This window comes from Eleutherodactylus coqui, chromosome 2, assembly GCF_035609145.1.
Source record: "Eleutherodactylus coqui strain aEleCoq1 chromosome 2, aEleCoq1.hap1, whole genome shotgun sequence".
NCBI lineage: Eukaryota > Metazoa > Chordata > Amphibia > Anura > Eleutherodactylidae > Eleutherodactylus > Eleutherodactylus coqui.
In genome coordinates, this window is record NC_089838.1 from 286,915,574 (window position 1) to 286,940,536 (window position 24,963).

General features: G+C 47.1%; 1 protein-coding gene across 1 annotated transcript; it reads left to right on the forward strand.

The window, feature by feature from the left end:
• Positions 1 to 23,662, forward strand: TGOLN2 (trans-golgi network protein 2). The gene is made up of 4 exons (XM_066593170.1): positions 1 to 128; positions 9,814 to 11,294; positions 13,003 to 13,086; positions 17,545 to 23,662. Exons 1-4 carry the CDS (start codon positions 59 to 61, stop codon positions 17,548 to 17,550), a joined length of 1,641 nt encoding a protein of 546 aa, XP_066449267.1. The 5' UTR covers positions 1 to 58; the 3' UTR covers positions 17,551 to 23,662.
• The last annotated feature ends 1,301 nt before the right edge of the window (positions 23,663 to 24,963 follow it).

A 24,963-nucleotide genomic window follows, 5' to 3' on the forward strand; every position in this document is an offset into this window, starting at 1 on the left:
GGCGTCTCGTGCTTCACCGGAAGTCCACCAGGAAGTGTCATAAGAGTATTCCACGACGATGGCTGGTCGCTGGTGGTGCTCGCTGCTACTTACCGTCCTGCTGGTGGCTGCCGTGTCTCCTGCTCCGGGTGAGAATTCACACGTTATGCCTGTTATTTTGGGGTCTGACTGAGTAGATAACAGGGGGGTCGCTGAATATCACTTTAAATGTTGCCCCTTTCACAGTTTCGGTCTGGGGGCCCTTTAACCTGTGTCCCCAGGCATGTGGGGCAGGGGCTCTTTAGTTAGATGTCCCATTGATTTTAGGGACATTTTGGTGATTCTGAAGTTACTTTGTAAATAATTGACGGATCGGGTTCTCATGCGAGCGCCTTTTACCGCGTATTACACGAACGGGCCCCCCGCCTCACTAGTCCTCCAAACGTCTGGCTGGGGTATGAATGGCGCGGTGGGCGGGTGCCCTATCACTCCGTGGCGAGTCTGTCGTTTGAAACAAGCCAATTGTCCATTCGGACGCTTCCTAGCCGTAGTTGGGAGGACGGGGGTCCCGGGGGCGGCCCCCCCATACAGTGGATGTGGAGGATGGGGGTCCCGGGGGTGGCTCCCCATACAGTGTATGGGGAGGACGGGGGTCCCGGGGGCGGACCCCCATACAGTGGATGTGGACGAGAACTGTGAGCACTCGGGGCTCCTGCGCACGCGCCAATCGAATCCCCGACACTCCTGGATTTCAATGGGTTCCCTCACGAAAAATCCTGTACCCAGCGGTATAGTTGTGCCCGCGGCTCAGTATGCGCCCGTACCTGGCCTGCACTGAATGGTGCGATTTCGTGGTGTTAATTGATGGCACCAGCGGCTAATTAGGGGCCCCGGACTGTTCAAGCGTGGCCATCGATGTGGCCCGGCAGCGCATAAACGTACAGTAAAGGAACGTCATTACTCATGAGGGGCCTCAATCCACCTTCTGCTGCGGGTAGGACCGTCAATATATGTACCCGTTCGCTGCTCCCATGCCGTCACCTTGGTGCGTGGACAGTGCGATGGGCCCGCGTACAGTACGGTTAGATGTGGGATGGCACGTGCATTCTGCAGGGACGAGACCACCGCACTGCTGCGCCCCGGCCGTCTACGGCTGCCTGTATGTAACGGGCGGTGGTCCCGTGGCTGCCTGTATGTAACGGGCGGTGGTAACCGGGCCGCCTCGCATCTGTCCTATGAGCAGCACAGCTTAGTCTTTAGTGCCTATAGCTGCAGAGTAACTAAAAGTTTAAAGAAGCTGTACCAAGATTGAAAGTTATGGAATAACTTATTGATCAGTGTGCCAATCCTGACCTCTGACCTGTGTTCCCCGTCATCCTGGCTGCGGTTGTCCAGGTGCATCACTGAAATAAACAGTTCCATAAAGCGATATTCCAGGTAAATGTAAGACGTTTATAACTTGTCTTCACAGAGAAAAACACTTCTGTCTCCACTTATCAGCCACGTCTACTCCTGCAGGTACTGATAAGGTCCCGCTGAGTAGTCAGTACACAGACATATCAGATAACGGCTACAGAAGTAGTCTGCACATCAGATAGTGGCTACAGCAGTAGTCTGCACACGGGCACATCAGATAGTGGCTACAGCAGTAGTCTGCACATCAGATAACTGCTACAGAAGTAGTCCACACACAGGCACATCAGATAACTGCTACAGAAGTAGTCCACACACAGGCACATCAGATAACTGTTACAGAAGTAGTCCGCACACGGGCACATCAGATAACGGCTACAGAAGTAGTCCGCACACGGGCACATCAGATAACGGCTACAGAAGTAGTCCGCACGCAGGCACATCAGATAACGTCTACAGAAGTAGTCCGCACGCGGGCACATCAGATAACGTCTACAGAAGTAGTCCGCACGCGGGCACATCAGATAACGTCTACAGAAGTAGTCCGCACGCGGGCACATCAGATAACGTCTACAGAAGTAGTCCGCACGCGGGCACATCAGATAACGTCTACAGAAGTAGTCCGCACGCGGGCACATCAGATAACGGTTACAAAAGTAGCCCGCACGCGGGCACATCACATAACGGCTACAGAATTAGCCCTCACGCGGGCACATCAGATAATGGCTACAGAATTAGCCCGCACGCGGGCACATCAGATAACGGCTACAAAAGTAGCCCGCACGCGGGCACATCAGATAACGGCTACAAAAGTAGCCCGCGCGCGGGCACATCAGATAACGGCTACAGAAGTAGTCCGCGCGCGGGCACATCAGATAACGGCTACAGAAGTAGTCCGCACGCGGGCACATCAGATAACGGCTACAGAAGTAGTCCGCACGCGGGCACATCAGATAACGGCTACAGAAGTAGTCCGCACGCGGGCACATCAGATAACGGCTACAGAAGTAGTCCGCACGCGGGCACATCAGATAACGGCTACAGAAGTAGTCCGCACGCGGGCACATCAGATAATGGCTACAGAAGTAGTCCGCACGCGGGCACATCTGTTCATGCCGTTCAATGTGTGCGTTTTGCCGCGGATCCTCTGCAGACTCCACAACTGGAATCGGTTTGCGTGAGCCGCCTGTAAGTGCTGAGGGAGGGGAGGAGGGAGCTGATGTTTGTGTCTGGGCTCTTGTGTACTATGCGATCACTGCTGCAGGGGGCTGATAAGTGGACAATGGGGGATTCTTCTCTGATTAGATAGAATACAAAGAGTTTTTGTTTTTTGTAAACATAAAAGGGGGTTCTCCAACCTCTACTGCTGAGGCCGGGCCCCTAGGATAGGGGCCACCAATTGTTATGGGGTCAGGCATCATTGTAGCCAAAGCTTGGAGCAGATAACATAGATTAGACCGCTTTACAATCACTGAGTGATAAATCTGTCAATATTAAGATGATCTAATCTGGGATTGTAGACAAACTGTTAGATGCCAACATTTTGACACAATTCATGGCAATTTGGCGCAATTTTTTTAATGCAGTTTAGGCCACGCCCCTTTCTGAAAGTGTCTAAAAGCACCTGATACATGTGATGTATCATGGAGACAGGTTTGTGGTGTAATGTGTGCAGGAAAACTGGTATTGTGGGTAGTGAATAAGCCCCGGCGTGGAGCCGCTCTGCGTGGACTGTACATTGTGTGAGTTCCACGCACGGTGTAAAATCCGTATGACGGCTGCTGCGTGTGATCATCCTCCACATATCACACTGCGCTGAGACCGCGTTCTAGGTAACAATATCCCGTGACGCGGCTCGCAGTTTGTTTCCTTTTCATATAATGTTTGAGAAAAAAATAAACAGTTTATAATGGCGTCGCTCAGCGGGACGCAGAACGGGGATTGTAAGGCTGGGTTCACACGGGGCGGATTTGCCGCAGAAATTCCGTGCGGAATTTCGCCGCAGCAAATGCGCATGCGGCCGCTAATCCCAGAATTATCCATCCATGTGGGCGAGATTTCTCAGAAATCTCGTCCACACGGGACGGCAAATCCACTGCGGCTAAGCCGGCAGAAGCCGCTGCTGCGGCGCGGATTTGCCGACCGCGAGATTTCCGCCGAGGATCCATCCTGTGAGAACCCAGCCTAAGGGGCTTATTTACACAGGCTGTGCGTCTATTTATTTCATGGATCTATTGACTTTAAAGGCATTATATTCACGCACAGGTCAGACCACAATGGCGCTTGCTGTGATTCTTGTTTTCCGCACTGACCATTGGGCGAAGTAGCCCCATTAACTGCTAGGAGTCGGTGTAAAGTCCCTCGGACACACACACGATAAGCCCTAAGGTAATGTACACCGGAAAAAAGGGCGCACAAAAAAACCCTCTGCAGATTAGATGGATGCTAACGCACCGCCACGGCTTCGGTTTTTTTTACACTTACCCATAGATTTAATGGACACTTTTGGTCCATGAGTATGGCACAATTTTTTAAATTTTTTTTCTCCATGTTCGATTGGTCTATTTTTTTTTTCTTCACAACCTAAATCCCCTAGTTTATCTCAGTGGCTCCGTGTGCTGTCTCAATTCATTCGGATTGAATATGAGCAGAAAAATCCGCCCGTGTGAATGGGCTCTTATCTGGCGTTGATGGAAGAAATCTCGTCCACATGGTGCGGAAAAAAATCCACGGCGCAATTGTTAGCATTTCATACTGCTGGTTTTCAATGCAGATTCTCCTTTGTGAAATGCAGTGGTGAAATCTGCACCAAAATCCATGTTACATGCGCATTTTAATGCAAATCTGCACCAAAATCGTCAATATGCTAAGGATATGTTCACATGGTGGAGCTATGTGCGTTAGGTCTGATACGAAGGTCGGGAGGGGTAACCTCACTCCTTAAGGAGAGGGAGGAGACTTATAAGCCATGCATGCCCCTCTGGGAAATATATGCAAATAAGGAAGATGGAACAATACCTCTGCAGCGCCACCTATTGGATGGCAACCTTCTTGGTGCATATTACCCAGAGGAGCATGGATGGCCTTATATAAGTCCTTACCCACCACCTTGGTGCTCTCCCTAAGGAGAGATGTTACCCCTCCTTGACTCGCGTCACAGGCCTCCCACTAGCCTAGCTAGGATCCTACTGCACACTGATGAGGGGAAAACACCCCAAAACAGCTGTCTGTGTATTGACTCTGGCCTGGTTTCCACTTCCCAATCGTTTCTCTAAAGACCTGTCTAAAGGGTCAAAGGAATGCTGCCATCCAATAGGTGGCGCTGCAGAGGTATTGTTCCATCTTCCTGATACAATGTAACAGCTCCTGAATTCGCTGTCCGCTGCCCCCTCCCAACTATTTTGGGGGCCAAATGAGAGAACGTACCATTTTACCTCTGATACAAAGTAGCGCAGCGGCCTACACATGAGGATAGTCCGGAAGAGACAGAGGGCGCAGGCGGTGTTTGTAGGACGTGCTGTATCATATCCACCCATCATGTGGATGTGACATGGGGTAAGGAAGATGTTGCTGCTTCCGCACTCTGCAGCAACGTGGCAAATGCCCTCAGGCTCGCCATTTGCATTTTAAAGAGGATTAAAAGAACAAAACTGGAATTCCTCAAGTTGTTGGGTACTCCTCCCGCTTATGGAGGAGCCTGCATCCAAACTCTGAGTCTGACGTCCGCCACAGGCGCCCCATGTCCCTGCCACTTCATACTACAGGTAGTTCTTCAGATCAACCAAGGAGATTTATCAATGAGCGCTCACATGGGCCGGAATCGGCACCGACTCCCTGCTGCAGAAAGTCCGCATCAGATGGGTTCACATGGCCAGTATTGGGGCAGATTATGACACTGATCCGCAGTAGACTTCACCCCAGCAGCTGAAAGGGGGAAATGTTCTGTGAATCCACAGCGAAATCCATACTAGATCTGCCCCCTAAATTTTCCATGTGTGCCCACACCCCTACATACATAATGCCGAAAGTGTAAGGAAACTTTTAGAAAACTTTTGACATCTCATAGTGACATAACAAAAGTTTTGATCAGTGAAACCCCCAGCGACCAAAATGGGTGAAACGCTCATCTGAGTGGATGGGAGTACCTGTGTGGCCCAGTGGTTCAGTACGGCAACGGGGCCCACAGACCTGTGCAGTCCTGATCTAATGTGTGTGGGGTCCCCGACTCTGACGATGGGGGAGAAGGCTCCGTGACTAGTACCTTGTACGTCGTGGATACATTCACATATTCAGGTCACTTCTTCCACAGAGACAGCTTATGCAAATAATGAGCTGCCGCTCCCACGCCGGCTGCCTGTATATATGGAAATGTCTATGTAAAACCCTGACGTCTGCGCTCCCTCCACGCCCGCTTTACAGGGCCGCTCACTCCCGCAAACTTTCTATATGGGCTGAGAGAATAAAGTAGCTGACTGCTGTCCCGGGACCGCGGCCGCTAATCCTGGGATTGGCCTGCCATGTGGACGAGATTTCTCAGAAATGTAATCCACACGGGTCGGCGAATCCGTCGCGGCAAAGCTGGCGTTGCTGTGCGGATTCGCCATCCGCTGCATGTCTATTCTTTTTTTTTTCTTCCTCTGCGACCGCTCTCTCCTCTATGGGAGCGCCGGCCGCAACGGAAAAGTGTACAGCCAAGCCGCTTCAAAACCCGCGGCTAAGTGACGCCGGTTTTGAAGCAGCATTTTCCCAGCGGAAATCTCCATTTTTCGCGGCTTTAAAAGCGCAAGATTTCCACCAGGAATACACCGAGAGAGAGAGAGAGAGATTTTACGTTGTTCGCCATATGGAATAAATGGCAATGATTTTATGGTGCCGCTCATTCCGAATTCATTGATACCAAATTGTTTTGTTTATTTTTTTTATTATTCCCATTTTTGCAATTATAGCATTTTATTGAAAAAAGTCGTTTTTTAATAGATTTTTTTGTGGGAGGGGTTTACACGTAAAAATATATTCATTTAAGGCCGCCTGCAGACGAGTGGGTCAGATCCGGCGGCGAGAATTCTCGCCGCGAGACCCGACCCGAGCGCCTGCAGAGACGAGCACGTACTCACCCGCGCCCGGCGGCCCCGGCTCTTTCATGTGCCGGCAGCCGGCGCATGCGCATGCGCAGACCGGAGCCGGCGGCCGGGTGAGTGACAAAAACACAAAAAACACACAAAAACAGGACATGCCGCGGTTTGTTTGCCGCACGATATTTCGCGCGGCCAAACCGCGGCCGTCTGCATAGGAGTGCGTATTGTAATGCACTCCTATGCAGGCTTTGAGCGGCGGATATCCCGCGGGAAATCCCGCCGCGGGATTTCCGCCCGTGTGCAGGCGGCCTAATTCTTCTTTTTTTTCCACCACATTCGCTTGTTTCCACAAGGCTCGAAGTACGATTGTTTGGTGGCTTAGATCATACATTGTAGTATCTGTCCTTGTCAGTTGCCCCCGGTAACCAGGGCGGTACATGTACGACACAATATGGGAACTACTGACCTGCTGCGCCATACTGTACGGCGGGTGTCAGGAAGGGGTTATGGGTGGCTTTACATGACGCAACTATTGCCCGAATAGTTGCACAATAGCGCGAACGGAAGCAGCAGTTCTTCTGCGTAAACATGGCCACCAGCAGGGTGACCAGCGAGACTTTATTCTCTAGTTGTGTCCTTTGAGCTCATCTAAACATGGTTACCGGTTGAATATTGTCTGGTGTCTTGTACCAGTTTTTGCTGTGTGGCATTGCCCCATCCATGCACAACTGGGTGGCTGGCATTGCCCGCTGCAGTGACTTAAGGTGCATTTACACCACAAAGATGATCACTCAAAAGATGGCTTTTGAGTGATCATTTTGCATAAACTACTACTTGGTACTAATGCCTATTAGTACCAATTAGTAGCCTGTGAGCTGCTGGGAGCTGTATTCAGAGAACAGACCTCCCACTGTTCCCTGATTACATTCCCTTTGTTCTGCCACATGGCTGACAGCTGAGACAATGTAATCAGTGCTCCCTTGGCAGAACACAGCATGCGGTCCTGCTTATCAGCTCTTCTGCGGAAGGATGAATTTTCATGCAGAGCTGAAATTCATTGTTCGGCAGAAAAGTGAAAGATGGGCACATTTACATGCAACGATTATCGCTCAAAAGATTGTTTTTAAACGATAATCGTTGTGTCCAAATGGGCCTTTAGGGGGGCTTTACAGTTTCTTTCTAACAGTGCCACATGCTGCAGGTTCTGGAATAGGGGCAACACTGGTGTAATTATGGGGTACAGGTGGTAACAACAATTCCCATACAATGTTTCCTCCCAGGAAGGCGGCATTCTGGTGTCCTTCCCTTCATAAGCCCCGATGTATTCTCACACAGCTTGTACATGTTCATGCCATACTGCGCCCTCTACTGGGCAGGTATGGGCAATATAAGCCTCCTTTTGAAATGTACCAGGGACTCTTCTACACAGATGTTTCTCAGGGGTGTATGCTGGGGCAAACATGGCATTAAAATGCTCTATTGGTGTCCTGATTTTTTTTATAAGCGATCATAATTGGGGTGATCACTGGTCCAGCACTGCGTATTGTCATTATAGTGCAGGAATATTATGATCACATCCAAACTCATGCTTGACATCAACATGCTGAACATTGGGGTGTGGCATACAATATCGGTGAGCTCCAGTGGGTCCTAGTGCTCGACTGCTTTACTAGTCCTATACATAATACAATGCCCAATATCTTGTGATTTCTCATGCACCTCTTGGGGTCCACTTGTGGGGTTTTGCAAAATTGGAGTTGGAGCTTTCTTTGATGCAAATCTGGGCATATAAGTAGGCTCGGATAACAGCATGGGCAATAAAATCATCCAAAAAACCCCACCTTAAAGTACCCCCCGCCCTGTTGTATCAAACCGTATCCCTGAGCTCCCAGTAGTCAGGGATCTGGCGTCTGAAAGTGTCTGGGATAATCTACTGAGCATCAGATGAATCGGGGTCTTCTGAATGGGCAGTCCTTGAATGCTTTTTTGGGGGTACGGGGGGTTCGTACTCTGATAAAGAGGATAATGTCAGAAAAGTGGGGTCCTCTTCACTAGCTGACCACGGGACACTGGGTGATCACTGGGATGCAAGTGCCTCACTTACTGCATGGGCAAAAGGTTCAAAGCAATATACACATAAAGGATTTGGTTCTACCCGCTCCCCCAGTAATAACGGCAGCCCATGTAGGGTCTCCACTGCACTCCTCCCATGGTATTCTCCACAGTCCCACCTGTGCTTTCCTCTCCAGATTCCGCCAGTGTCCTCCTTTCTAGTACAGCCTTCAGCAGTGCCCCCGTATTAGTACCTTCCCTGCAGCCCCTGTGGTGTCCTCTTCAGCAGCCATACATTCTCCTTCAGCAACTCTGCAGTCTGCACTGATGAGCCTTGACACGTTGCTTTATACAAGCAGAGCGCTGATTGGCCAAGTCTCAGCCAATCAGTGGTATGCTTAGTTGCAGCATAGTTTCCTGACTTATCTGTGTTCTAGAGACTGCGCCGCTGATCCAGAGTTCAGGCCAGGTAGTGTCCCGCATTTCCCACTGCTACTTCCTCTCAGCCCAATATTGGCTTCGACCACGGGGCGGGACTCATTTCGACTTTCACGATTCAAAGAAAAATCTGAATCATGTGGTCTTAAAGTGTCAAATTAATGAAATTAATTTGATTTAATTGACCATCATTTTATCACTTATTTTTGCATTTTTTTATTTTTTTTTGATTGGCTAGAGGACTTGAACACGTGATCACTTGATTGATTGTAGTACATTATACTGCAGTACTTTTCTATTTTTATTGCACTTTCCATTGTTGGCAGTTAAGCCCTGCCACAGGCAAGGCTTAATAGGCTTGAATGCATGGCAGGTGTGAGAACCTTCACTAGACCTCAGTCTGCCAGGGAAATCCATTGGCACCCCATGATTTCGTTGTGGGGGTGGCCAAGATAAGATAACTGAAGTTCCCCACCGGCTAACAACTTGGATACCACAGTCAACGTCAACAGCGAAGTCTAAGTTGTTAAACAGCCATGATTGGGGCTAGCTGTGCTTCACAAAGCAAGGTATGTTGCGGGCTCCGCTCTATACACCCCAACACCTCTCATGGCAACCAATGGCCTACATGTACATCATAGGTTGTTAAACGGTTAATCCACATATCTTATGCTATTTACTTATGATGGGGCTCGAATTAAAATTGAATGAAAACTACGAAAATGTTCCCAATTGTGTCTTGCAGGTCTTTCCATTATTATTGGTCTTTATAGAGGACATTCTAATGACACAATTAACACTAGGATGGATTTGTTGCTGAGCAGCTTTTTATATTGTTGTTTTTTTCTTTTAATAGTTGTGGAGTCACATGATCAAGATTCTGGGAAGAATGAAAATTCGGGCAAGTCACTAGGGGCGGACCAAGATATGTCCTTAAACGGAAATGTGGAACAGCCAGACAAGCAGGTCGCTAAGCAGTTAGACAATTCCCAACCCAAGAACCAGCCTTTACCGGACAAGGAAATTAAAGAGAAGGACAAAATACAGGAGGAAGCAAATGCTAATGTGGCAAAGACTCAGGATGGGGGTCAGCCTGTAGCACAGACGAACAAGGTAGGGTCACCGCCCGGAGTGACCAAGGAGGAAAAGCCTGCTGTGGAAAAGGACAAGAAACAGCCTGAGAAGTCCCAAGAAGAGAAAGATGAGGACAAAATACACAAGGAAGCAATGTCTAATATGGAGAAGGCCCAGAATGGGGATCAGCCTGAAGGACAAAAGAACAAGGAAGAGAAACCGCCTCAGGGGAAGATAACCCAACCTGGAGTGCAAAAGATGCAGGACGGGAAACAGCCTGAACCTGAGAAGTCACAAAAAGTAGAGAAAGATGAAGACAAAATACATGGGGAAGCAAAGTCTAGTATGGGGAACGCTCAGAGTGAGAGTCAGCCTGAAGTACAGAAGAACAAAGAAGGGGCATCACTTGGAGGGAAGAAGACTACCCCGGAGAAGGTATCGCCCGCAGGGGAAAAGACGACCCCGGAGAAGGTGCCGCCCACAGGGGACAAGACGACCCCGGAGAAGGTGCCGCCCGCAGGGGACAAGACTGCCCCGGAGAAGGTGCCGCCCGCAGGGGACAAGACTGCCCCGGAGAAGGTGCCGCCCGCAGGGGACAAGACTGCCCCGGAGAAGGTGCCGCCCGCAGGGGACAAGACTGCCCCGGAGAAGGTGCCGCCCGCAGGGGACAAGACTGCCCCGGAGAAGGTGCCGCCCGCAGGGGACAAGACTGCCCCGGAGAAGGTGCCGCCCGCAGGGGACAAGACGGCCTCAGAGAAGGTACCGCCCGCAGGGGACGACCTGATCCCGGAGAAGGTGCCGCCCCCAGGGGACGACCTGATCCCGGAGAAGGTGTCGCCCCCAGGGAAGGCCCTGATCCCGGAGAAGGTGCCGCCCGCAGGAGACAAGGCGGCCCCAGAGAAGGTACCGCCCGCAGGGGACGACCTGATCCCGGAGAAGGTACTGCCCGGACAGCACAATTCCCAGAACAGTGAGCAAACTGAAGGAGAGGGGAATCAGAAAGACCTGCCAAATGAGGAGAATGAGGAAGGAGATTTAAAAGATGATGAAGACGACAGTGTGAAACCAGAAGATGAAGGAGATAATGATGGGGAGAATATCGATGTTGACGAACAAGGCCAAGAAGAAAAAAGTCCATCTGGAAATAAAGAGGAGAATACGGTTTTGCAAGACGAGTCAGAAAGCAGCCATTTCTTCGCCTACCTGGTTACCTCAGCCATCCTTGTTGCTGTACTGTACATCGCTTATCACAACAAACGCAAGGTAAATTCTGATGATCTTTCTGTAGCGCCAGTATTTTTCCCAGTATTTTACATTTCAGATGATACATGTACAGACAAAATGAGGCATTACTTAGCGACAAACTAATTCAAACTGGAGGAGTGAGGTCTCTGCTCACAAGAGCTTACAATCTATGAGGAGATAGGGGGGACACAAAAGGTACACGCGCTTGTTCTATACAATGGTCCAGCCATCTCTTGTATAACTAGGCAAGTATACTAAAAGCTGTATGAACTGGTCACCAGCTGGTATCCGTATGCCTACAGATAAATACATTATGGCGTTGGTGGTGTGCCGGACACTGTTGAATGAGGGTAATCTTGTTCTGAGGAATACTATAGAATAGAGGGTGGAGAGAAAAGGAAAGAAGTCAGATTGTGGTATGTGAGAGGCCTGACTGAAAGTGGGTTTTTAGGGCACTTTTAAAACTAGATCTTGGAAATTAACCTGATTTTCTGGGGTAGCGCATTCCAGAGAACTGGTGCAACTCGAGAAAAGACTTGGAGACAGGAGTAGGAGGTTCATGGCTTTTATTGCTCCGGTGCCTGCTGGGCACTTTTTGCCTGACAATCATTCTTAGTAAAACTGCCCTTAGTCTAATATCATTAGCAGAGCAAAGAGGCGTGTGTAGGGCGGTAGACCGAGATGAGGGAGGAGATGTAGGGCAGTAAAGCACTGTTGAGGGCTTATGGAAAAGAGTGATGAGTATAAATTTGTACTTTAGTGGATGAGCAAACGTTGCAGTGACTGGCACAGGGTGGAGGCGTCAGTGTAGTGATTGGCACAGAAAGGAGGTGGTGGTGTAGGAATTGGCACATAGAGGAGGCATCCTAGTAGTGATTGGGATAGGGTGGAGGCATTGGTGTAAGAGTTGGATAGGAAGATGAGCTTGGCTGTTGTATGCAGGTTAGATTGGAGAGCAGAGATTTTGGGGAGGGGAGATCAATTAGTAACAAGTTACAATAAACAAGACAAGAATGGGTAATGTAATTAACGTAATCTGATTGCTAAAAGATAGGAGCCGCTGTCGGACATGCGCAGTACAGATTTCTTTTTCAAAAATTTTTTTTCCCCCCTGACGATGTGGGATCTGCGACCTGTCAATGTCAATTGCAGACGGGCCGTGAGTCGGAAAATTTCCATTGACTTCACTGGAAGCCATCCATGCGGACACCGCACAAAAATAGAGCATGCCGTGATTTTTTTCCTCCGCTCGTGGAAATCGTAATTTGTTTCTGCGAGTGTGCAGGATTAAGTGTTTTTTGTTTTTTTTTCCACAGCATGCTATGAATAGTATTTGCTGCAATTTCGTTTGTGTGCAGGCGGCCTTAAAAAGGTTTTCTGATTTAGGATGACCCGACACATCCACGGATTGCACGGACAGCCTACCAATTTTGCTATTCAAAGCTTCGCATTTCCAGACGAGGTGCTTTAGAGAACACTTGTTATCGGGTTCTGCCGAACGGTAGAGGTCCTTTTCTGAGACCGTACTCGGGAAGAGCCCGTGCAATGCAGTCATTTTTATATGACATGTCTGCACTGTATTTGAGCCTAGTCTCTATATGCTAGTCATTCCCCTATATCACTTTTAGCAATAATCGCTAGCAACATTGAGTGCTGAAATGTTTAATTAATCCGTATCTTATACTCTGAGTAACTGAATGTTTTTTTTTTTCTCTGTCTTTCTTAGATTATCGCTTTTGCACTTGAAGGAAGACGCTCCAAAAATGGTAGACGTCCAAATTCAGGGGAATACCAGAGACTGGACCATAAGGTGAGAGTGAAATGATTGTGAAGGGCAACAGATGATCTTTTCGGCCGGTTTCACATCTGTGTCAGTACCTCCGGCCGATCTGGCTAAAAACGCCATGAAAAAAAGCGCTCCATGCAGCACTTTTTCTTTCGTCCAAAAGCTGAACAGCTGGGTGGAAAGCAAGCGGCCCCCATTGTAGTCAATGAGGTCCGCCCGACGCTGTTCGGTTCAGTTCAGAGGCGGAACCAGTCAGCCGCAGGGATTCTCCTTTGTTGCTCCTCGAATAAAGCAGTAAGGTGAAATTCCCAGCGCAGATATGAAGCCAACCTTATATACGTATAATCACATAGGTGCGGTTGGGTGTAAATGGGTTTGGAAGCTGAGCCCGCTGCAAACATCTGCGATCGCAGTTGTTTAACAGCTTCTATGCGCTGTCAATCCTGAGCATGGCATATGAGTTGTCAGCTGGAATGGGGCGGGGCCCTCTGACTCACCAACGAGCCTCTGAGATGTGATCACAAGGTGCCGAGGGTAGACCTGAGCCTAGTGTAGACTTTAAAATTACAATATACTGCAGTACTGAAGTATTGAATATATTGTAGATCAAACGACTGCAAGTTCAAGTCCCTTCAAGGATTATATGTAAGATTAAGTCAAATAACATTTTTGAAAATTAAAAAGGAAGAACATTCAAAAATCATATATATATATATTTTTTTTAACACCATATGATTTAAAAAAAAACAACAAAAAAAAACATGATTGGCATTGCCACATCTAAAAAAGACTGCATTAATGAAGTATTGCATTACACATCTCATACGGGGAATGCTGTAAAAAAAACAATAAATGAAATATAATTACAATTTTTATTGGGAGATGACCTAAAACACAATAAAAAACAAACAGTGACCAAAAAGTTCTTGTACACTCAAAACTGGTGGTAGTAAAAACTTTAGCTCAACCTGCGAAAACAAGCACTCACACAGTCCCAACAGAAAACTAAAAAAGTTACGGGGTCCTGAATATGAACATAAAAAGTAGTATGACAAAGTTAACGTGTTATTTTTACTGCACTATGGACGTATCATTCGGGGACACAGCTGAAGACCATGGGCTACTGCAACTAGAAGAGGGGCTAAGGAGAAATAGTGTTCGCTCCTTCTACTAGCTATATCCATCCTGCAGGCACTAAGCTAATCATTTTTTACCATAGTGTCCATAGGAGGCAGACCTTTGTCCACATTCGGATAGATCATTAACTACCCCAGGTCTTCACTCTCACTGTCACAATGTTAGGCTCAAGCCTGTTTAATACTACCACTAAAGAAACTACTACTACTCCAGAAGAAGATATGCTCTCTGCAAACTCAGAATCCTGTGACCATTTGCCACTGTATGTGAGAGCTGGGGCTGATGATCTCCTCCCTCAAGGTGATTCTGTTTGGCCAATTTCATGCTCGGCCTCTCCAGTGAACCATCCTCTTGAAGTGGGATTACTCATGGGCTCCCTAGATCGGAAGATCCGAATACCTCTGCAGACACAGTGCTCCCAACGGTGGTCACTGAATTCTCCATGGATCCATCTAGGTTGCTCCTTTCTGACCCTCCAATGGCATGTACTCGCCATGGCCTTCAGCCTCTTTGGCTGGCTGGGGGGCTTAATCTGCAAAATCTCAAAGCGCAAGGCACTCGGACCGAATAGGAATCCACACTACCAATAAATTTATTGGAACTTTGGGCCATTCTACTGTCGCTTTATCACTTTCCACCCCAGCTCAAAGGTCTGCTATTTTGGGTCCAAACCGACAGCCATTGTATCATCAAGGTTGAACCTGCAGCTCAAAGGTCATGGCAGAAGCAGCAAAAATCTTGACCTGGGCCAAAAATCACCTTCCGGCGCTCTCGGCGTCCGACGTACCGAGAGTAGACGTCTAGATAGCTGACTTCCTCAGTAGAGAGACAGTCTACCCGGGAGAGTGTAAGCTACATTTCGAAGTCTTTTGAGCATTTTTTCGAAGGTAGGGCTAACGTGTCGTCGACCTGATGGTATCCAGAATCAGTTGCAAGCTGCCAGCCTTTGTGCCCGGGTCTCAGGATCCTCAAGTTCAAGCAATGGACGGGCTTATAATCCCATGGATGGATTTCCAGTTCCCGTAGGTTTTTCCCTCCCTACCCACTAATCTATCCCAAGACAATCAAGATAGAAGGTCTCTTGGTGACTCTCATCGCCTCAGATTGGCCCTGCTGGGCATGGTACGCGGATCTCGTTGACCTGCGCATCGACTTGCCGTGGCGTCTCCCTCTTTGAGATGATCTTATTTTACAGGGACCCCTCTTCCATCTGAGTTTGTCCATGCTTCGTTTAGCGGCATTGTGGTTAAAGGATCTTGAGAGCCCATGGATTTGCCTAACCTGTCATTCAAACCATGATGAAGGCTAGAAAACCTTCCTCCTCTTGGGTTTATCATCGCAGTGGGCAAAAATGTATTTCTATTGTGCGAACAACACCACCTCCAACCAATGCATTTTTCCTTATTCCACCTCCTGTCCTTCCTACGGGAGAGTCTGGATATGGGCTTGAGCCTTAGTTCCTTGAAAGTTCAGGTATCCGCACTATCCATACTTTTCAAACGCCCACTGGCCTCAAAGTCGGCTGTCCGTACTTTGCTTTTCTACAAAGGAGTCTCTCATGCTGCCCCTCCATAAGGTGCTCCTGTCCCACCTTGGAACCTTAATCTACTACTGGATGCGCTGAAGTGACATCGCTTCGAGCCATTAGGTGAAGTTCCAGCTCGTCTTTTGACCTGTAAGGTGGCCTTCTTGGTAGCGGTCACCTCCATTTGCTTGGTTTCTGAGCTATCAGCTTTGTCGGCCAAAGCTCTGTTCACTGTCTTTCATCAGCACAAAGTGGTACTATGTCCTGTCCTCTCCTTTCTACCTAAGGTGGTTTCGCCTTCCCACCTTAATGAGGACATCGTCCTGCCTTCGTTTTGCTCGACTGCATCTAGTGTATCCGATCAGCGGTGATAGATGCCTACCGTGCAGGAAGGTATAGCTAGTAGGAGGAGCTACTTTTTCTGCTTAGTGGTCGCCGCCTAGTGGCAGTAGCTATACCCAAGGTCTTCAGCTGTGTCCTCCCCAGTGATACGTATTGCGCCATTTTTGGGTGGTTCTGCTTCAATGATGTCATTCAATGAATGGCTATGATTGGTTAATCGAGCGCCGTCTCTCATTCCCTGATGCGTCGCTCGATTAACCAATCAGAGCACTAGCTTCCTGGAGGCGGGGTATTCAAGCCCCGCTACCAGGAAGAACTGCTCTGTTGGCGTGTGGGAGGACACGGAAGCCTGCTGCAGCGACAGAGACCAGCGTGAGGGACCCGAACGCCGGCTGCTAGTATTATAAAACAACCTCTGAAAATAAGACAGTGTGCCTCTTTTGAGGTAAATAAAAAATTATATATAATCTAGGGTCTTATTTTTGGGGAAACACGGTAGATGTGTGTCTGATATAGCTCATTTGTATATGTACGCTCCTGTCCCCATCTTCCTCCGTCCAGCTGCTGATTTACAGTTCCCTTCATGTTACTGTGCACACGGAGGGACTTGTCAATCAGCACCTGGAATGAGGGAGCAGGCGGCCGAGCGGTAAATATATGAATATTAATGAGCTGCATTGGACTTGTCTCCAGCCTCTCGCTGCTCTGTTTAAAATGTAAGTATTAAAAAACTATTTCACTGAAATCGGCATGTCCGTCTCTATATTGTGCTGGCCACAGCTAGGGCAGCTTTACGGACTTGACCGGTACCCTGTAAAGGGGTTGTCCAGGGTTAGAAAAACATGGCTTCTTTCCTCCAAGCACAGCACCAACCTTGTCTGTGGATTGTGTGTGGTATTGCAAATCGGCTCCATTAAAGTGAATGGCAGTTGAGCTGCAATACCAGATGCAACCCACAGACAAGGGTGGCGCTGCGTTTGAAAGAAAGCTGCCATGTTTTTCTAACCCTGGACAACCCTTTTAAGGTTGAAATTGGCTCAGTCCAAAGGTATAAAACAGTTTCTACGGCTGCAGGACTTCTTGGAACCGAGTCTCCGAGTTCATGTCCCAAGAGTATCTAACAGATCCCCATGTGCAAAGGAGCACCGAACAAGAAAAAAAAATCTTCTTAAAGGGATTGTCTACCACAGACCACGTCCCCAATTTGGTCATTTAGAAGCAACACATGTATCCATAACTTATTACATCTGTTAAAAGGGCAAAAGTGGCAATACGCAAATTCCACCTCTAGGTGGAGCTGTATGCTCTGAAATTCATGGAACGCATGTTTTTAAGCCATCAGAAAGCCCGCAGGACGTTTGGTCATCAGCAGCCACATGAAAGCCACCACTAAGCTGCATGCCGCCATGCTGGTCAATTAGTATTCCTTGAGAAGACCATGTCGATGAATCTTAATGCCTTTTACTTTTGTTTTTCAGATTTGATTCATCCGCTGCAGTTAGTACAATCTGTCAAATTAAGAAGTTGTCACTCTGAATCGCCACAGATTTCACCCAACACCCCACTAACGAATGCCAGTGAAGCTAGCACCCTGTGCCACCCTAGTCCTATAGATTGCCCGCTGTGCACTCCTTGCTGTCTGCGGTAGTCCACTCTTAAGCTGTATTTGCACATTCACAAAGTTCTTGTTAGTTCTGTCTCAACTCGGGAGAAATGTGAAGCAGTAAGTGGCGCCAGAAATAATATAGTATGCAAGATACGAGAATGTAAGAACATTTCTTCCGAAGAGGCATGAAATCGCAAGCAAATTTAAGTCATCTTCTGTCACGGGGGTATCACTTTTTTTTTTTTTTTTTACCTGTGCCAGTTCTGAAAAGCCGGGGTGAAGCCTATATGACCACCATTACGACCCCCTTATATCTTGTGATGAGACATTGTTCTAGTTATACCCTGCGGTTGGATTGGAGGATATAGCGTTGTGTAAACGGGCAGATTTTTTTTCCAGTTGTCAGGGTGATTGTCATTCAACCTCCCCACAAAGAGATCTGACCAAGAATTGGCCCTCGTAAATGGCGCTGACAGAAGAGAACAACTTCAGGACTTGTATTTAACTTGTGATTAGACCTTAGCAGGAAATGCTCCGTCTTGTAGAGAAATCTTACCCTATCAGTCAGTTACGGCTTAACTGTGACAAAAGGATGACCCCTATTTCCCCCTTACCCCATGTATACGTCATTTATCTCGCAATGTAGTGTTGGGAATCGCATCTGTTTTACGGCCTCTTTACACCGCGTCCTGGTCTCCGTCTTCGGCCTCTGTCACAAGTTTCCATCTTTATGCCGCAGGTTTGGACGGACCCTTAGGCTTCCATCACTTGAATGGAGACCACTAAAGGGGTATTCCCAAGATGGACTTTCATCACCTATCTAAAGGCTTGGTGATGAAAGTCGGATCGCTGGTGGTCTCGCTGCCAAGACTCCTACCAGTCCTAAGGACAGGGGTCCTGTGTTCATTAGTGAAGAGGAGCTTGAATGTGGCGACGGTTGAGTCGTTCATCTTCAATGGTAGTGAAGGAGGACATTGCCAAGCGCTTGTCCTCGGCTATTGCAGTCAACCCTATTGAAATGAATGGAGGGCGCCACTCAAGCACAGATATCGCTCCGTTCAATCCCCACATCACTGCGAGGAAAACAGGAAGACAAGGGACCCCCGTTTTAGGATCGTGCGGGTTTCGGCAATGAGACCCCCACCAATCAGACTTTTATCTATGGATAGGTGATAAAAGATCTCCGTATGTGCAACTGTTTCCGGCATTTGTGCCAAGAAGAATAGCCTAGCGGACTACATAGTCGGTCACTGACGGAAACCAGTGACAGAATTCGGGGACAGAGGCCTGGATCTGGTGGGCGCAGACCTTTAGCATTCAATCAATTTTAAGCTACATCCCCACACTTTACCACATACTTATCGTGGGGACAGTTTATGGCCATCTTGTCAACATCCCTTTTAAAGGGGTAGCTATATAAGGTCTTGTTGGACATTATACATGTTGGTACTCATAGCATCCAAATTGGATGGCTATGGGCATTCCTATTCCTCGCTCGCTGATGCCCAGCTAACCTGTACTGCTTGCCAGTAGGACCAATTACATGCACCAAATGGGCTCTATGGAAGAAGTATTCATGACCTCCAGTAAGACTAGATGGTCAGTGAATGCTTGGCCGTTTCTATATCTCCCATTTCCCATAAGGCCGTGCAACACCGACTCTTGACCTCAACAGTCGGCCAATCCCTTATCAATATATTTAGGCCATAAATGCTAGTAGCGGGAAGTAGTAAGAGTAGCCCCGGCCTAACGAATGACACACGGCCCTGTGTATCATGCACCTAACTTATGGCAGGTGCACTTTTTAAATTGTGAATAACCGTAAAATATCCCCATTTTGGGTGCAATGTTTCCTCAGGGAGTTGTTTTAACCCTTTATATCGCTTAGGGCAGAGTCCGCCCGTATTGTTCCTTTTGCTTTATACAGTGGGATAGACGTATACGCTGTGTATATGATATTTGAACAACTCAACCTATTACTGAACTATGACCCCTCGTGGTGTTTAACCTGCCTGGCCGAGCATCATGGGAAATGTAGTTCAGCCATAGCTTTGAGTCTTAACTTTAGAAGAATAGAATTTGTGTTTTGCACTATGTAAAAAAAAAAGAGAGAATTCAATATATGCCTGTTCTTTGTGGTAGACTAATGTGTCATAATACAGCAACTTGCACTAAAATGGATTATTTTGCATTTCCCTGATAACAGGGAACAATAGATTTTATTCAGCTGCGTGCAAACGCAGATAAGTATTTTTTTTCTTTTTTTTTTTTTTGTAATGTAACGCCCATCTAATGGAAATCCCTGAATGGTGATACATGATAATAGTAAAATATGTACGACATTTAAAATTTGGTTTTTTATAAAGTTCATCACAACTTTTGGGTCTGAACGGTTATTCTTCGTCGGCCCTGATATCGCTGTTCTGATCTTGAGTAGATATTGTGTCGTAGCCTATATTGTATATGTAAGGGATGCATCTCCCTAGTTCTAGTATAAAGTGCAGTCAGAACAATGTGATTGGACGAATCGATGGTACAATTAATATATACATATTTATTAGAAGTATTTCTTTCCGTTGGCCTATTGCTTTAAAGGGGCTTTCTAGTTGACGGACGAATTGTTTAAAAATGGCGGCAAATGTGCTAAAATAATAAAAATAACCATACCGACCCGTTCGTTCTCTTGGTGGTCCCACGGTCCTCCCAGTCTTTGAACATGAACAGCTACCGCCGGACCACTAGGCTGTAGTAGTCATGTGCTTTTCTCCTGGCATCGTGACACCCATCATCTGAGTTGTGATGTCAGGAGAATGGCACATGACCGCTGCGGCCTCTGATTGGCCACAGCAGTTGGGTGGTAGGCATTCCTAGACAAAAAAATGGGAGGACCATGCTGGATTACGGGGGGAGCCAATGAGTGACTGTGTTTTAACACATTTGCAGACAGTTTTTTTAAAAAAAATGGTCCGCACACACCTGGACAACCCCTTTAAATGGGATAGCTGAGATAAATTAATTTTTTTTCTAAAAGCTAGTGAAAGTGCTAATATATTAAAAAAAACCTCACTGGTTCAGCCCTCCAGTCCTCCCTAATGGGCTTCGTTTACATGGCTGCAGTGATGATGAGCCCATGCATCCACATGACCGCTGCAGCCAATCAGTGGCCTCAATGCTACGCGGCACAAGACTGCTAAGGCCAATGATTGCCACCGTATAAGCAATGCTCAGCAGCAACCACAGGAGATGGCGGGGACCAAACCGTTGCAATTTTTAATTATTTTACCACTTTCCCTACATTTTTACGGAAAAAGAATAATCTCGGACAATCTCTCTTTTCAGGCTGATAGTTTATAGTTAGTAAGACGGCACAGAAGCGTAGCGACCACACAACCACGTCTTGCTGTTTCTTAGTTATGGCTGCTATATATTGCACAATGTCATTTTTTTATCGTACCTGTATAATGCCTGGTGTAAAGCTCACTCTTCAGAGCATAGCAATCTACATAGTGTGCAGACACCGAACCAGTAGGGGCTGTCGGGAGATGTGAAGTCAGAGCTGTGGTGGTACCACAGTCAGAATTTTCCATACTAGCAGTATTAGGAACATTTCCTAGAGCCACTTCTTTATGGAAAAAAAACTGTGCCGCCATTGTGGTAAAACAGCTGCTGCCCCCTACTGGGCCACTTCCTCAGTGTGGTAGCACATTTGCTGCAGTACATTGTGTGAGCTCATAGAATCCTAGAATGGTAGAGTTGGAAGGGACCTCCAGGGTCATCGGGTCCAAGTCCCTGCTCAGTCAGCTGGGGAAATCTTATTTAGAACTCCCTTTGAAAAGTTTTCCAAACCCCCATCACCCCCCAAACTTTAGACTCTAGTCTCTGCGCTATTTTCTAGCTATTGTTTTGTCAAATCGGTAAAAACAATGTGTTTTTTTTATAAGCAGTTCGTGGCATCCAGTTTAATGCTAAGCTGTCCCAAAATTATTATTTTCCGTATAATATATGATTTTTGTGTTTTTTGTTTTTTTTTAAAGGATTTGTGATTTATTGAAGGTGTTTTATCCATATACAGCAATGATAGTTAATATGTGGGATTATATGGTAGATTTGTGGATAACGCATGGGTGGGTACACAATATCCACCTTCCTCTCTGTTTAGGTGAAAGGCTAGTACCGCATGTAGGGTCACGATCAGTGACTGGACTCAGGGACCGTTAAAGCACCAGTTCATGCGAAGAATATGATGTGTCAGCAATTAAAGCCGTTGGTAATGAGAACTTAAAGTGACCCTCTAGCCCTGGACACACAAAGATGGTGGCATGCCTTCTCTGACTACCCGCTGCACACTGGGTATTAGTATACATCGTTAGTTGCTGCACGCTGCTTTGATTGGCCATGCGACCTACTGGTGCATACTGTCAGTGGTTGGAGACGCGGTGCGGCCATCTTTAATTATCCAGAAATGGAGGGTCCAAAAAGTTGCCCCTGGGCCGGATGTGGGTGTAATATTACCTGCTGCCCACAGTTTGCACCCATCTGCTGTTTCATGGATGCCCGTTTGGTCTTCCGAGATGGCTGCTGCACTTCTATGGCTTCCATATGCACATACGTTTTTAGTGCATCAGTAGTTTAAGATATTCCCCTTTGCTCTCTGTTAGCAGCACTCGCTAATCCGAAAGCAAGATGATGTGTCTCCACCTACCGATGCAAAAGTGTGCAGAGAGGAGCGCTATGGCCATCTCTATAGACAACAGAGGGACTCTGGAGGCAAACAGAGGGTTAATATGGTGCAGCCCTTCCGGTCCTGGGACTGGAGGGTCACTTTAATCTGATTACAATGTTACAAGGATTACTATATACAGTTATGGCGCCTTAAATAGTAAACTTAAAGGGAAGCTGGCACCGGGTGCCCAAACCACAGGCAGCAGGTACCCCGGACAGGTATGCTCAGTGCCCGGTGGTAAGTGATCTGAAACGCTGGGGTGTTTCAAAGTACACTTTGATGTTTGACTCAGAACGGAGGCGGGCTGCGCCATTCTCTCCTCCCTGTCCGCAGCGTGTAGACTGACTGCTCTCCCCCTGCTTGTGTATGGTCAGATGGCAGTCAGTCTACATGTTGCAGGCAAGGAGAGGTTGGCGCGGCCCGCCATTGATTTGGAGCTTCATGCCAAGTCAGAATTCAAAGTGTACCAAATTTATTCGGTAGCGCCACAGCGTTTCAGAGTAGCCCATACATGGGGCAATGGGCATGGCTGTACCGGGTTCATGCTGCCCCTGGTTTGGGAAGCATGCACCTAGTGACAGGTTCCCTTTAAAGGCTCTGTCATCTTTCCTGATCCGTTTTAGTGAATACTTCTATTCCCTATTAAGTAACCATTTTGGAGCATCTTGGATCTCTGAGGTGTGCCATTCCTCTGTTGCGCCTCTTGGAAATGTTTGAATAAATTTGCTAACTGGGTGTTACCATAATGCCTTTTCACTGGAACGTGTACTTACACACGCAGTCTGCCAGTGTTTACTGTGTACGGGCACATCCTGTTAGCAGTGGTCATACATAGATGGTTGTCTGTTTCCAGGAGGAATAACAGAGGAACAGTACAATTCAGAAATCTACAAAAAAAAGAGGCTTGAGAATAGTTATGTAATGAGAGTTACAGGTGTTTACTGACACAAGCGGGAGAGCTTTAATAAATAGCTGACGGAAGAACTTACATTTACTAGTGTGTTTTGTTTTTTTGTTACTTTTTTAAAATTTTTCGTGAGTTTTTTTTTTTTGTATTTTACTATCTGGGAAATGCTGTTTAAATGATTAATAATTTTTTTCACGCATAACATTTAACCCTTCTAGCTGTTCTGTGCCACGTCAGGCCATGGGGGGGCTTCAATCAGGGATAAGAGAGGGAATATGGTGCTTTATAAAATTACAGATAGATGAAATGGTTAATGTTATTCTGGTTGATTTTAAATAAACCTGAGGAATTTGCACCTTTCATGACTTGGCGTCCAGTTATTTCTGTACATTCATGTAACAGTCTCCATCTTGTTGTCTGTTAGGTCGCTTTTACATGGCCAAGAAAATCACGCAAGACTTGTGCGTTGCACAAATATGGACCTCATTCTTTAGAATGGGGTTATCATACACGTCAGTGATTTATTTATTTATTTTTTTAAACCCCCCCCCCCTCCCCCCCGCATCACGGTGCAGGAAGAAATTGCGGCACATCCAGGCATTGTGGTTTCTGATGCCAGGCTTCCCATTGAAAATAATGGGAAACATTCCACTAAAAGTCGCGGCAGAGGATCATTACTTCCCTACCTCGCATCCAAGGGGACATCGCATGTTGCCAAGTGTGAGTTTCATGGCCCGATCTCGCACTCACCCCCATGTGAAATTAGCCTTCTAGTGAAGCTTGTATTGTCTTATCGGACACGCCAAGCCTTATGGCCGCAGTGTGAACGCTCATAAACTGAGCAGCCGGAGTGGATTGTTTCAGGACAGCTTGGTTTTATGGTTTGCTTCCTTTTCAGTGTTTCTGAATTACAGCCATCTGTGTTTTTCCCTACAATTATGAGCATTTACAATGCATTTAGAAAGTCCAGAATCTTCACTTTTGTGATGTGGTGGCCTTGTGCAAAAGTTTTAAAAAAATCAAGTTTTCCCCCATCATTCTGCACTCAACACCCCATAATGACAAAGTGACAACAGAATGTTAGAAATCTTTGTACATTTTTTAAAAATGAAAAACTAACATTTTGCATCGACCTAAATATTCCCATCCTGTACTCAGTACTTAGTTGAAGCACCTTTGGCAGAGATTCCAGCCTCCAGTCTTCTTGGGTCTGATGCCACAAGGTTTACACACCCGGATTTGGGGATTTTCTCCCATTCTTCTCTACAGATCTTCTCAGGCTCTGTCAGGTTGGATGAGGGCCGTCTATGGACAGCTGTTATCAGGTCTCTCCAGAGATGTTCAATTGGGTTCAAGTCAGGGCTCTGGTTGGGCCACTCCTGGACATTCGAAGAGTTGTCACTAAGCCCCTCTTGTGTTGTCTTGGCTGTGTGCTTAGGAGCATTGTCTTGTTGGACGTTGAACCTTCTGCCCGGTCTGAGGTCCCTTGTGCTCTGGAGCAGGTTTACACTAAGTAGTGTTTTATGAAACATTACCTGTACCACGTGCCACACCAGAAAGATTATAGGGGTAAACAAGTGGATCGAGAGTTGATATAAGGAGTAGCTGTTTGGGTTCCTGGAGAATTGGGCCAACTTTGGCTACAGGTTCTCCTATAGGAA